The sequence below is a fragment of the Papio anubis genome, chromosome 15, assembly GCF_008728515.1.
Source record: "Papio anubis isolate 15944 chromosome 15, Panubis1.0, whole genome shotgun sequence".
In the NCBI taxonomy this organism is placed as follows: Eukaryota; Metazoa; Chordata; class Mammalia; order Primates; family Cercopithecidae; genus Papio; species Papio anubis.
In genome coordinates this window covers 4490-17169 of record NC_044990.1, presented here as the reverse complement: position 1 = coordinate 17169, position 12680 = coordinate 4490, and the positions used below count along the sequence as shown (strand labels likewise).

Sequence of the window (12680 nt, the reverse complement as noted above, 5' to 3'; positions counted from 1 at the left end):
ACAAAGTAAGCAAACAAGGTCCTTGCCCTCACTGAGCTTTTGTGGTCCAGTGGGGGAAATAAAGATTAAATAAATGTATACCCAAATATTTTATTAAATCGAATTTATTAAATTCTACCAAATACTATGAAAGACGAGAATAAGGTGCTGAGAAAGAACTAAGGGGGAAGATCTCTTTTAAACCAGGAAGATAGGTAAAGTCTTTGATAAAATGATACTTAATCGGAGAGCATATTAGCTAGGGCTCAAAGTCTGAAGTAACACAAAACTCCAGCTAGCTCAAGGGCAAGGAGTTTATGCATCAACAGAAAAGTCCAGGGTGGAGCTAGCTTACTTCAGGCCCAGCTGATCCTTGAGCTCCACCACCACCTCAACTCTGTGGCAAGGGCTCCTCCACTCAGGCCGGCCCTCCCTTCGCAGCTCCAGCTGTACCTCTGCATCTCCAGAAGTGTGCTGCTCTTTCCCAGTACTTCCCCAGTCCCAGAATGGGCTTTCATTGACCTGACTTGACCGGTGTGGTCAGAAGTTGTGATGCTGCTTGGTTGAGCCTGGAGCTGGCCTGTAAGTTCTTAAGGGCAGTAGTGTGGGGCAGACAAAAACATCAAGTATCCGCCAATTAAGGATGAGGGAGTGTTAGCAGAATGGGTGGGAAAAAGTATTCCAGGATGAGAGCAGCCTGTGTGAGGCCCGGGGGCAGGAAGAACGGAGGAGTGGAAGAGGGTGGTGTGGCTGGAGCACAAGGGGCAGGAGGGAGAAGCAAGCTGCGGTCAAATCACATAGGGCCATGTAAGCCAAAATTAAGATCTTGGATTTCATTTTAAGAGCAGTGGGAAGACACACTTGAAATATCCCAATGTCTGAAGCTTGACAAGCTGGAAGCATCAGTTCTAAGAAACAGAAACTAGGGTCATAGGAGGGAGGTGGTAAGGGTTAGGGAAATATGATTTGGACAAACTGAGGGGCCACCACTAAACAAGTGGTGCTCCCTTGCAGACAATCAGAAATGCTTAACAGTCTTTATTGCCCACTGATGTGGTTTGACTGTGTCCTCACCCAAATGTCACCTGAATTGTAGTTCCCAGAATTCCCACAAGTCGTGGGAAGGATGCAGTGGGAGGTCACTGAATCATGGGTGTGGGTCTTTCCTATGCTGTTCTCATGATAGTGAGTATGTCTCCCAAGATCTGATGGTTTTATAAAGGGGGGTTCCCCTGCACATGCCCTCTTGCCTGCCACCATGTAAGACGTGTCTCGCTTCCCACTTCGCCTTCTGCCATGATTGTGAGGCCTCCCCAGCCATGTGGAACTGTGAGTCCATTAAACCTTTCCTTTATAAATTACCCAGTCTTGGGTGTCTTTATTAGCAGTGTGAGAACAGACTAATACACTCATCTTTAAAAAACCTCTTCACTGGCCGGGCGCGGTGGCTCAAGCCTGTAATCCCAGCACTTTGGGAGGCCGAGACGGGCGGATTACGAGGTCAGGAGATCGAGACCATCCTGGCTAACACGGTGAAACCCCGTCTCTACTAAAAAATACAAAAAACTAGCCGGGCGAGGTGGCGGGCGCCTGTAGTCCCAGCTACTCGGGAGGCTGAGGCAGGAGAATGGCGTAAGCCTGGGAGGCAGAGCTTGCAGTGAGCTGAGATCCGGCCACTGCACTCCAGCCTGGGCGACAGAGCGAGACTCCTTCTCAAAAAAAAAAAAAAAAAAAAAAAAACCTCTTCACTACATAACCTCTTCTAGCTACTGCCCGTTCTCTTGCCTCCCTTCTTTAGCAAAACTCCTCAAAAGAGCTGTCTGAAGCCACTGTTTTACCTCCTCAGCTGTTTTCTCTTCCATTCACTACAGACTTCTAGTACCAGCACTCCATAAAAATTAATCAGTGTTGTCAACATCAACTTTGCCAAACCCAACAGTCAATTCTCAGTCCTCTTTTTACTTGAATTCTCAGCAATACTGACAGAATCGTCACTCTCCTTGAAATACTTTCTTCCTACTTCACTGGCCTCCTCTCAGTCTCCTTTGCTAGATGACTTTGCCCCTTTCCATCCTCTAAAGTTGGGAGAACTCTAGGATTTGGTCCTTGGTATACTTTGAATATATTCCCTCCCTAAGCAGCTCATCCGGTTCTGTGGATTCATATACACACGGTACACAGTAAAAGGCTGGTATACATTTCAGAGTCAATGGCATACATAAAGCTGACTAGAGCTTTATTTTGAAAAACAAAACTAAATATCTTAAAATTTTATTTTACATTATATTTAACAAAAATTATACTTACAACTACCCAGTAACTTCTAGAACAAGGGCAAAATCAAGTTTTGTTTTGGTGACAGTTTTCTGACAAGATTAATAGAGCACAATGGACAGGTCCCCCATTTGACTTTCAAGGAACCATCATAAAACAGGGTAATCTTTACTGCATCAAATTCCCAAAACTAAGCCTTTGAAGCACGTTGACATAATACTTAATTGTTTCTTCTCAAATTTTTAATGGTTCTCCACAGTACGTTAGGTCCTTATTTTCTCATTGGCTGTAATTTGACAAGTTCTCCAAAAGCACTATCATGAACTTAATTAGATAATACTTTCCAGTTGTAATTAAATCAGAAGGATCGTAGGCTTGATAAGCAGGTCAGACTGAAGCTACCAGGCAGCTCTAGAGGCTCCCGTGGCCATAGCTAACAGCGCACAGGAAGGCCCCTGGCCTAGGACGAGCCCTCAGAACCTTTTAGAGAGTGAGGTTCGGGGTCTACTGGGTGTCCAAGCTCGAGAGTGGAGCGTGACAGGTCAGCTGCCATGTGATAGAACGAGCTGACGTGAGAGAAAAGACCCCACACAGTGAAAAGCTGGGAGAAAAGAGAAACAAACTCACAACCTGACAGCAGAGTTCCTGGTTCCAACTGTCGAGACCTGTCTCCACCTCCAGTGGTCACAGTATATAGTTACCCAGGCCTGGAAATCTCCCTTTTTTCCTAATTAGTTTAACTGGTGTTCCTGTTGTTTGCAAACAACAGCAACTGCATCTTCAGGCAGCACTGAGGAAGTAAAAGGTGTGGGACGGTCCTGAAAGGAGATGATGGGAAGGCAGAGCTGGCTGGCAGCAATGTCTCCCTGGCCAGGTCAGGGGCAGCCTCATCTGAGTAGCAAACACCTTTATATTTTTAAAATTACTTGTCCTACTTCCTGGTACTACTTAAACCATTCTGTTGATTAAGCTGGGTAATTTAGTATCACTGAAACACTAATAATCCTTAAAGAGTGAATGACTGGACTACATGTCAACAAGACTAAGGTTAAACTTTATCGAAACTTCATAAAAAGCGTATTATGATGTTAATGTTCATGTTCCTCTTTAAAATGGGTCAATGTTTAAAAAGGGGAAAGAGGCAGGGGAATGTGAATGATAAAATCGGTCCAGCTCTGCTTTAATTTCATTCTGTTCAGTTTCTTGTAATGGATAGATTCACTAGAAAATTCTGCAACAGATACAAATAAAAAATATCAATTTAATATAATTAAAAGCCATTAAGACAAATGACACAATACTGTGGCTATATATTTTACACTTATAAAATAATTGAGGATAGGCCGGGTGCCGTGGCTCAAGCCTGTAATCCCAGCACTTTGAGGCTTCAGGACGGGCGATCACTGTGGCCAGGAGGATCAGACCATCCTGGCACACGGGAAACTCCCCTGGGCTCTACTAAAAAATACATACAAAAACTAGCCTGCCAGTGCATGGGCGCCTGTAGTCCCAGCTACTCGGGAGGCTGAGGCAGGAGAATGGCGTGAACCCGGGAGGCGGAGCTTGCAGTGAGCTGAGATCTGGCCACTGCACTGCAGCCTGGGCGACAGAGCGAGACTCCGTCTCCCAAAAAAAAAAAAAAAAATTTGAGGATAGATTCCCACTGATATCATTAAACTGGATAATTTGGGAATCTGAGATTCAGGGATCACAAGTCCTGTATCAAAAGATAGAGACAGGCTATTAAGCTGGCAAATGTCAATTAAAAACAAAAGTTTTACTAACATTTAAATGTTTTTTTCTTTTTTTTTTTGAGACGGAGTCTCGCTCTGTTGCCAGGCCGGAGTGAGTGGAGCCATCTCCGCTCACTGCAATCTCTGCCTCCCAGATTCAAGCGATTCTCCTGCCTCAGCCTCCCGAGTAGCTGGGACTACAGGTGTGCACCACCGCACCTGGCTAATTTTTGTATTTTTAGTAGAGACAAGGTTTCACTATGTTGGCCAGGATGGTCAAATGTTAATTTTTAAATGTCCTCCTCAAGTAACACACGAACTTTCTTTGCAAAGGTAACATACTCACCAGTTTTCTTTGTTGCTGACATCTCGGATGTTCTGTCCATGTTTAAGGAACCTTTTACTGGGTGGCACTGCTTTAATTGCTACTGGAGTAGCTAGGTTTGTGTTGTATTTTGATAAAAGCTAAAAAAAAAAAAAAAAGCAAATTCCTTTTTATTGAGCCATATGAACAACATAACCTAAATTTGGAAGAAGTTATAAAATGTTCAATACAAGCTATGGGCTGGGTGTGGTGGCTCACAGCTGTAGTCCTAGCACTTTGGGAGGCCAAGGCAGGTGGATCACTTGAGGTCAGGAGTTTGAGACCAGCCTGGACAACAGGTGAAACCCTGTCTCTACTAAAAATACAAAAATTAGCCGGGAGTGGTGGCGCACACCTGTAATCCCAGCTACTCGGGAGGCTGAGGCAGGAGAATCACTTCAACCCTGGAGGCGGAGGTTGCCGTGAGCTGAGATCATGCCACTGCACTCCAGCCTGGGAGACAGAGCAAGACTCGTTCTAAAAAAAAAAAAAGACATGCTAACAGCAATGAAAAGATGGGGATATTAGAAATGTAACTTGGATGTGAAGGACTGATTTTTAAAGCCTAAAATGTACTCTGACTGAGGTTAGTGAAAACAAGTAGCAATATATCCCCGAGAGCAAATTAAGCCTTAACAAAGATGTTAAAATACACAAAGGAAAGATGTAAAATGAATGCTCAAAGGAAGGTCACCAATTACAAAAATTATGACAGGAGAACATGAAATATTAGCTAGAATTTTTTCATGCATAAAGAGATGATATATTAACTATAAGCTTTCCTTCCTTTTACATAGAAATAAGGAGAGATGAAGCAACTGTTGGGAAGTGGAAACTATATAATTTTCATAAAGACAGAAGATGCTCCTTCTTCATGCAATTTATTATTTCTTCCAGAAAAGCAGAAGAGAGAAAAAAGGATAACAAGTACTTTATTGATATCCCAGCATGAGTCAGTTCTAAAGGCATCTGAGTGTTTTCCTAAGTGATTTATCCTTCTCTTGGGTCTCCGTAAGTCAGGAAGATTTCTAGAATGGTTATTAAGAATTCCATACGTGTAAGTAATAACTGCCAAACACTGTAACTTCTATTAAGGAGGGGGACTGTCAAAGAATCAGACTGGTTATTTAGAATTGGCAGTTGTTATAAGTCATTAGTAGACTAATGGTAACTGCTGTTAAATACTAAAGAATCGGATACAGTCAGGCATCACTTAACAATAGGGATACATTCTGAGAAATGCATCATGAGGTGATTTCATCGTGTGTGAACATCACAGTACTTACACAAGCCTAGATAGTATACCCTACTGCACACCCAGGCTATATGGTACAGCCTATTGCTCCTAGGCTACAAACCTCTACAGCATGTAACTGTCTGAATAGTGCAGGCACTTGCTACACAGTGATAAGTACTTGTGTATCTAAACATAGAAAATGTACAGTAAAAATACAGTATCATATTATCATTGCTGTGGCATATGCGGTCTGTTATTGACCAAAACGTTATGCAGCACATAACTGTATTCTAATATACATCAATCAGTGTTTCCTAAACTGAGGTCCAACAAGTCTCAAGTTCAAAAAGCACTGACATGTTATTCATGATACGCTGGTTCTGGGAAATTGCAGGGTAAATGACTTTTCTGACTTTGCCAGCAACACTTCTAATGGAACCATGATCGACATGGAAACCACAGTTGAACAAGTACTAGAAAATAAGGTCCTGACAGCCTAGAACTTAGATTTTCTCATCACCAAAATTAGCACATTAGCTCAATGATAAATAAGACAGTTTACATGCAGTTTCAGGTCTTTAAGTATTTCATTTTGAAAAGAATATCAGAAAAAAAAATAGCCTGGAAAAATAACCTGGAGAATATCTTCTGGAATTTTAGTTACTTCTGGAGGCGTAGGTGTTCTGAGCAGATTCTCATAAGAAGAAATCGTAGGTGAAGAGGGATCTGTTAAATTCTCAAAGCATGTGTCTGAATTTAAAACCAACGAAGCATGATCTTTAACTTCCAAATCATTGGGTGAACTATTTATTTTTGATAATGGGTAATTTGTAGATACCTATTGAATAAAAATAAACCATTAAATTATGGTAATATAACATAATGTAGTAATCAAAAATGGTTAATCATTTGTTAGTTCTGTTGGGGTCTCTAAGTAGGCCCCCATATGCCCCATCTTCTCTGACCAAGTTCTAAACAAAATCAAGAACAAATGGCATACAGACGACAAAATATCACCTTCATTACCAATAAAGGCTGAGTTAAAGCTTAATGTCAGCAAGGTGCGGTGGCTGACGCCTGTAATCCCAGCACTTTGGGAGGCCGAGGTGTGCGGATCATGAGGTCAGGAGTTTGAGACCAGCCTCGCCAACACGGTGAAACCCCGTCTCTACTAAAAACATAAAAAATTAGCCAGGTGTGGTGGTGCGTGCCTGTAATCCCAGCTACTCAGGAGACTGAGGTAGGAGAATTGCTTCAACCCAGGAGGCAGAGGTTGCAGTGAGCCAAGATTGCGCCACTGCACTCCAGCCTGGGTGACAGGGTGAGACTCCATCTCACCAAAAAAAAAAAAAAAAAAAAAAAAAAAAAAAAAAAAAAAAGCTTAGTGTCATAAGTAAATAGAATGAACCAAAGATTTAGATGGATACACCCACCCCATCTTAGGCAACAGTGAGTGTAGTCTGAGGAAAATCACAGCATGAATGAACAAGTGTTACCACATGCCCTCCCAAGAGGAAAAAAGCAGATCAGAGGTAAGTTTAGTATGCAGACTATTCATGCTAAACCAGCCAGTTGGGTGAGTCGCTCCATCTCTCTCAAGTCAGAGTTAACAGAGAGAGAGGGTCACCTCAGTAGGGTACCTTCCATGTGAACATAAGTAGTAGATTAATTGTAAATGGCAGGTACTAACAGGCAGATAACCTGATACCTCAATTGCTAACACAGCCCTATGTTCATCCACAGCTGCACTGTACAATATAGTAGCCATAGCCACACGGGACTCTTTAAATTTTAAGTTAATCAAAATTAAATAAAAATTAAAGAATTAAATATTCTTCCGATATACTAGCCACATTTTCAGTGCTCAATAACGTGATTAGTGGCTACCATACTGGACAGTGCAGATGAGAAAACATTTCCATCATTACAGAAAATTCTATTGGATGCCCTAACACAGTATTGGTTTTCCGTAGCATTGGTTAAGTGACCATACTGACTGAAGAGGGATAAGGTTTTGATTTGATGAAATCTGATTATTCACTGGTAAAATTTAGGGGAAAAAAAGCACAAAATCACCCATAATTTTATCACCCAGAGATAACTACACTTTGCTGTTTCTATCCACTCTTTTTCCTTAAAACATATGTGTGTACATATGCATGTGTGTGTGTACGTAGACACACATAATTTTCCATATGATTAATATTTCTTGAAAATATTCTTTTTATATGCTCTCATCTGTTTTGAAAAACACATGATAGTATACATAATACCTGATCTTATGGATATGCCTTGCTGTGTTTTAGTTCTTCGATATCATTCGATATTTATACCGATATTTATATTGCTTACAAATAATGCTATTTCTTACTCTATAACTTGTTTTAAATCTTTGTTCCACTTTGCCTTAGAAAAAATTCTGAGATATGGTTTAAGGGTATGAAAAATATTTTTTAGCCGGGCGTGGTGGCTCACGCCTGTAATCCCAGCACTTTGGGAGGCCCAGGCGGGCGGATCACAAGGTCAGTAGATCAAGACCATCCTGGCTAACAAGGTGAAACCCCATCTCTACTAAAAATAAAAAAAAACAGCCGGGTGTGGTGGCAGGCGCCTGTAGTCCCAGCTACTCGGGAGGGCAAGACAGCTTGATTCTAGACAAGCTAGAATCGCTTGAACCCGGGAGGCGGAGGTTGCAGTGAGCCGAGATTGCGCCAATGCACTCCAGCTTGGGTGACAGAGCGAGACCCGGTCTCAGAAACAAAAACAAAAGAAAAAAAAGAAAAATACTTTTCAGAGCAATTGACTTATGCTGCCAAGCTACCCTCCAGAAATGCACTGTAAATAGACTCCTAAAAGCTGGATTCATCCATGTCTTCTAAATAGCCTCTTTGAGTCTGCAAGCAGTAGTGTATCTGAGTCTTTAGGAGAAAGATTGTGGCTTTCAATTTTATGAAAGTTACCAAAGCTATGCTGTTCTTTGTAGATGGAATTTTCAAACCAGGAGTACAGAATGTAGGTACCAAAGGAGAATTGGTATACTCGGCATCTGAAAGACACATAAAATGGTCACAGAAAATTGTAACTATAGTATACTTAACTGGACAGGAAAAAAAATCTCATATTCACGTATGTAATTACCATTAGCACTAATAAAATTCAGCAAGGATGCAAGAGCAATACACAATAACAAACAGTTGTAATGTATACTAAACATAAAAGCAACCATCTATTACACATATAATTTGAAAAAAGATACTTTTCACAGTAGCAACAAAGACAAGATACCTACAAATATATCTATTAAAAATGGTGTAAAACCTTTATGGAGAAAATTATCAAACTTCTGACAAAGGAGGAGGAAGAGGGAGAACAGGTCACTTGCCTTCCAAGATGGCAGGACTTACTCCGAAGGTACAATAGTTAAAAACAGTGTAACATTAACCAGGGATGGAAAAATTAAAGATAAGAACAAGAGAGACCCATGCATATACAGACAATTGCTATCTAGGACACATAGTATCATCGAGGCAACCTTAAAAAACAACAAAGAGAAAAGGTAAATGTTAGAAAAACGATCTAACTGGCAAAATATTTTAAGTCTAAAAATCATCAAGTGCTGGAAAAGATGGAGAAACAGGAACTCAACACCACTAGTGAGAAGATAAATCTTAACAGCCACTCTTAGCTGACTATTCAGCATTTTCTAGAATAAGTAAAAATATGCATGCCCTTTGACCTGGCAATTCTACTCCTAGATGAGAAATACACATATGCACTACGGAAAATTTCCTTAGGGCACTGCCTATAATAATAAAAAACAAAAACATTACCTCTGAATCAGCAAATGAATATGGCTCATATATACAGTAGAATACTATTTATCAATTAAAAAGGATGAAGTGCTTTGGGAGGTCAAGGTGGGCGGATCACTTGAGTCCAGGAGTTGGAGACCAGCCTGGGTAACATGGTGAAACCCCTCTACCAAAAAAATACAAAAATTAGCTGGGCATGGTGGTGTATGCCTATAGTCCCTGCTACGTTGGGGGCTGAGGTGGGAGGATTGGTTGAGTCCAAGAGGCAGAGGTTGCAATGAGTAGTCTACAACTGTGACCAGCCTGGGCAACATAGCAAATCCCCATCTATACAAAAAATACAAAAATTAGCTGGACGTTGTGGTGTGTGCCTGTAGTCCCAGCTACTTGAGAGGATTGCTTGAGCCTGATAAGCTGAGGCTGCAGTGAGCCAAGATCATGCCACTACACTCCAGCCTGGGCAACAGAGTAAGACCCTGTCTCAAAGAAAACAAAACAAAAAAAATCACAAAACTCTAGGATTTTTTAATCTTGCTTTTTCATGAACACCAATGTTTTCATGTTTGCTGGGACAAATATGAAAACCATGTATGAAAATTTTCTTTAAGTTGCTGAGCTATTCAAAAGAAACCAAAATTTAAAATGACAGCTGAGGTATTCTGTGCGTGGTTTATATAAGAAAGATAATGTACAACTCTAATCAATAGGTTAAAAGAAAAAGTACCATGGCTCTACATCAAAAGATTGGTAAATAAATATATATGTTTCAAATCAAAATGTTAAAAACAAGCTGACAAATACTGAATATAATCAATAGTATTAAAAACATACCAGAAAATTTTCTTTCTCTTGGACAAAATCATGCTGAATGAAATGGTAGTTAATGTAATCCAACATTAGGAATTAAACAGATGAAGAAAACTATTAGAGGCCGGGCGCGGTGGCTCAAGCCTGTAATCCCAGCACTTTGGGAGGCCGAGACTGGCGGATCACAAGGTCAGGAGATCGAGACCATCCTGGCTAACACGGTGAAACCCCGTCTCTACTAAAAAATACAAAAAACTAGCCGGGCGCAGTGGCGGGCGCCTGCAGTCCCAGCTACTCGGGAGGCTGAGGCAGGAGAATGGCGTGGACCCGGGAGGCGGAGCTTGCAGTGAGCTGAGGTCCGGCCACTGCACTCCAGCCTGGGCGGCAGAGCGAGACTCCGTCTAAAAAAAAAAAAAAAAAAAAAAAAAAAAAAGAAAACTATTAGAATGTCTAAGATGATGAAATCAATTTTGTTCAAAGATAGTTTGGGAAAAATGTTCCTGAGAAGTAACTTGATTCTTTTTTTTTTTTTTTTTTTTTCTTTTGAGACAGAGTCTCGCTGTGCTCCCAGGCTGGAGTGCAGTGGCATGATCTCGGCTCACTGCAAGCTCCGTCTCCCGGGTTCACGCCATTCTCCCGCCTCAGCCTCCCAAGTAGCTGGGACTACAGGCGCCTGCCACCATGCCCGGCTAGTTTTTTGTATTTTTAGTAGAGACGGGGTTTCACCATGTTAGCCAGGATAGTCTCGATCTCCTGACCTCGTGATCCACCCACCTCGGCCTCCCAAAGTGCTGGGATTACAGGCTTGAGCCACCGCGCCCGGCCGAAGTAACTTGATTCTTATACTTACCACTTTTTTCCAGCTGCTGGATAGTGGAGCCGGGAGTGGCAAAAACATTATCACTGGGCCTGGATTCTGTATCTGTGGCCTCCTCACTGGTGTGGTTCATAGGGAAATTACAAGGTTAAAAAAGTTAACATCCAATCTCTGGGAAAAAATTTAACCTTACTAAATATCAAGTTTGGACAAATATTCAGTTATGCTTTATGGTATAGAAGTCCCATGAAGCAAATTCATATATATCCATGGTATAAAATGGTTAAGGACCATTAACTTCAACTTATTAGTTCAAAAAAGGAACTATGTAGCTCATGGGGCTTCAAAATCCTAAAGTGGAATTTTATAACTGGTATACATATATAGATTAAAAACTTGCCATTTTTTTAAAGACTAAAATGACTGATCCTGTCATCTGATTATCATCGTCCTAGACAATTACACAGATGTCTGTAAAATAGTTATAAAGAGAATATCACTGAATACAAGATAGTTCAGGATTGATTTTCACTTATAAGTTTCCAGTTTTGAATTTAAACATAATGACCCATGCTGTCTTTAACATCTTGTGCAAACATTTTCTTTTTTTTCTGAGACAGGGTCTCGATCTACTCCCAGGCTGAAGTGCAGTGGTGCAATCTCGGCTCATTGCAACCTCCACCTCCCAGTTTCAAGTGATTCTCCTACCTAAGCCTCCCCAGTAGCTGGGACTATAGGCACATACCACTGTGCCTGGCTAATGTTTTTGTATTTTTTTGGTAGAGACAGGGTTTCACCATGTTGGCCAGGCTGGTCTCAAACTCCTGACCTCAGGTGATCCACCCACCTTGACCTCCCAAAGTGCTGGGATTACAGGTGTGGATTACAGGTGTGAGCCACCATGCCTGGTCATTGTGTAAACATTTTTTAAAAGTGTATATACAGTATGGCAAAAGAATATATGTTGTATAAAATCTCTAAAAATAAAAGGGCTGGGCATAGTGGCTTATGCATGTTGTGGGGCCAAAGTGGGAGGATCTCTTCAGGCTAGGAGTTGGAGACCAGGCTGTGCAGCATAGCAAGACCCCATCTCTACAAAAAATAAAAAATATTAAAATTAGCTGGGAGTTGCAGCACATAACTGTAACCTCAGCTACAAAGGAGGCCGAGGTGGAAGAACCACTTGAACCCAGTTCATGGTTGCGGTGAGCCACCATCCTGCCACTGCACTCTAGCCTGGGTGTTGTGAATGTTTCATGGAAAGAGGTGGTTTTCAAATGTCTAAAACCTTTTACCCAGTCATTTTACCTCTAGGAAAACCCAACAAATATTTTGGCACAGTAGTATTTATTACAGCTTATTTATAATAGGGGAAAATTGGAAAGAACCAAAATAGGACAGTGAGACCCTGTCTCTAAAAATAAAAGAAAGAAAGAGAGAAAGAAAAACTACTACTAGTACCTGTGTAGTCCCCTGTGGAAGCTTCCCAACTTGGTACCCATCTCTGCCCTACAGAGGTAAATTTCTATCTAGATTTGCTTGGTACTTTAACTACTTATTTGTGTACTCTAAATATAATTTTTGTGCTTTTGAACTATAAATGAAATAATAGTGTTTTATATCTATATAACTGCACACTTTGATTATTTTCCTTGAA

At 41.1% G+C, this 12680-nt stretch overlaps 1 protein-coding gene across 2 annotated transcripts; it reads right to left on the bottom strand.

Moving 5' to 3' along the window:
* Window positions 1-2198: 2198 nt before the first annotated feature.
* Window positions 2199-11691, bottom strand: SKA3 (spindle and kinetochore associated complex subunit 3). Of its 2 annotated transcripts, XM_031655730.1 has the most exons (5): window positions 11057-11691; window positions 8548-8633; window positions 6222-6425; window positions 4333-4451; window positions 2199-3484 (listed from the first exon to the last, which is right to left on the bottom strand). In XM_031655730.1, coding segments are annotated over exons 1-5 (510 nt in total). In that variant the 5' UTR covers window positions 11157-11691; the 3' UTR covers window positions 2199-3483. The 2 variants fall into 2 exon arrangements, with proteins under 2 accessions (XP_031511590.1, XP_031511589.1); XM_031655729.1 differs by lacking the exon at window positions 2199-3484 and having other exon boundaries at window positions 4189-4451.
* Window positions 11692-12680: the final 989 nt, after the last annotated feature.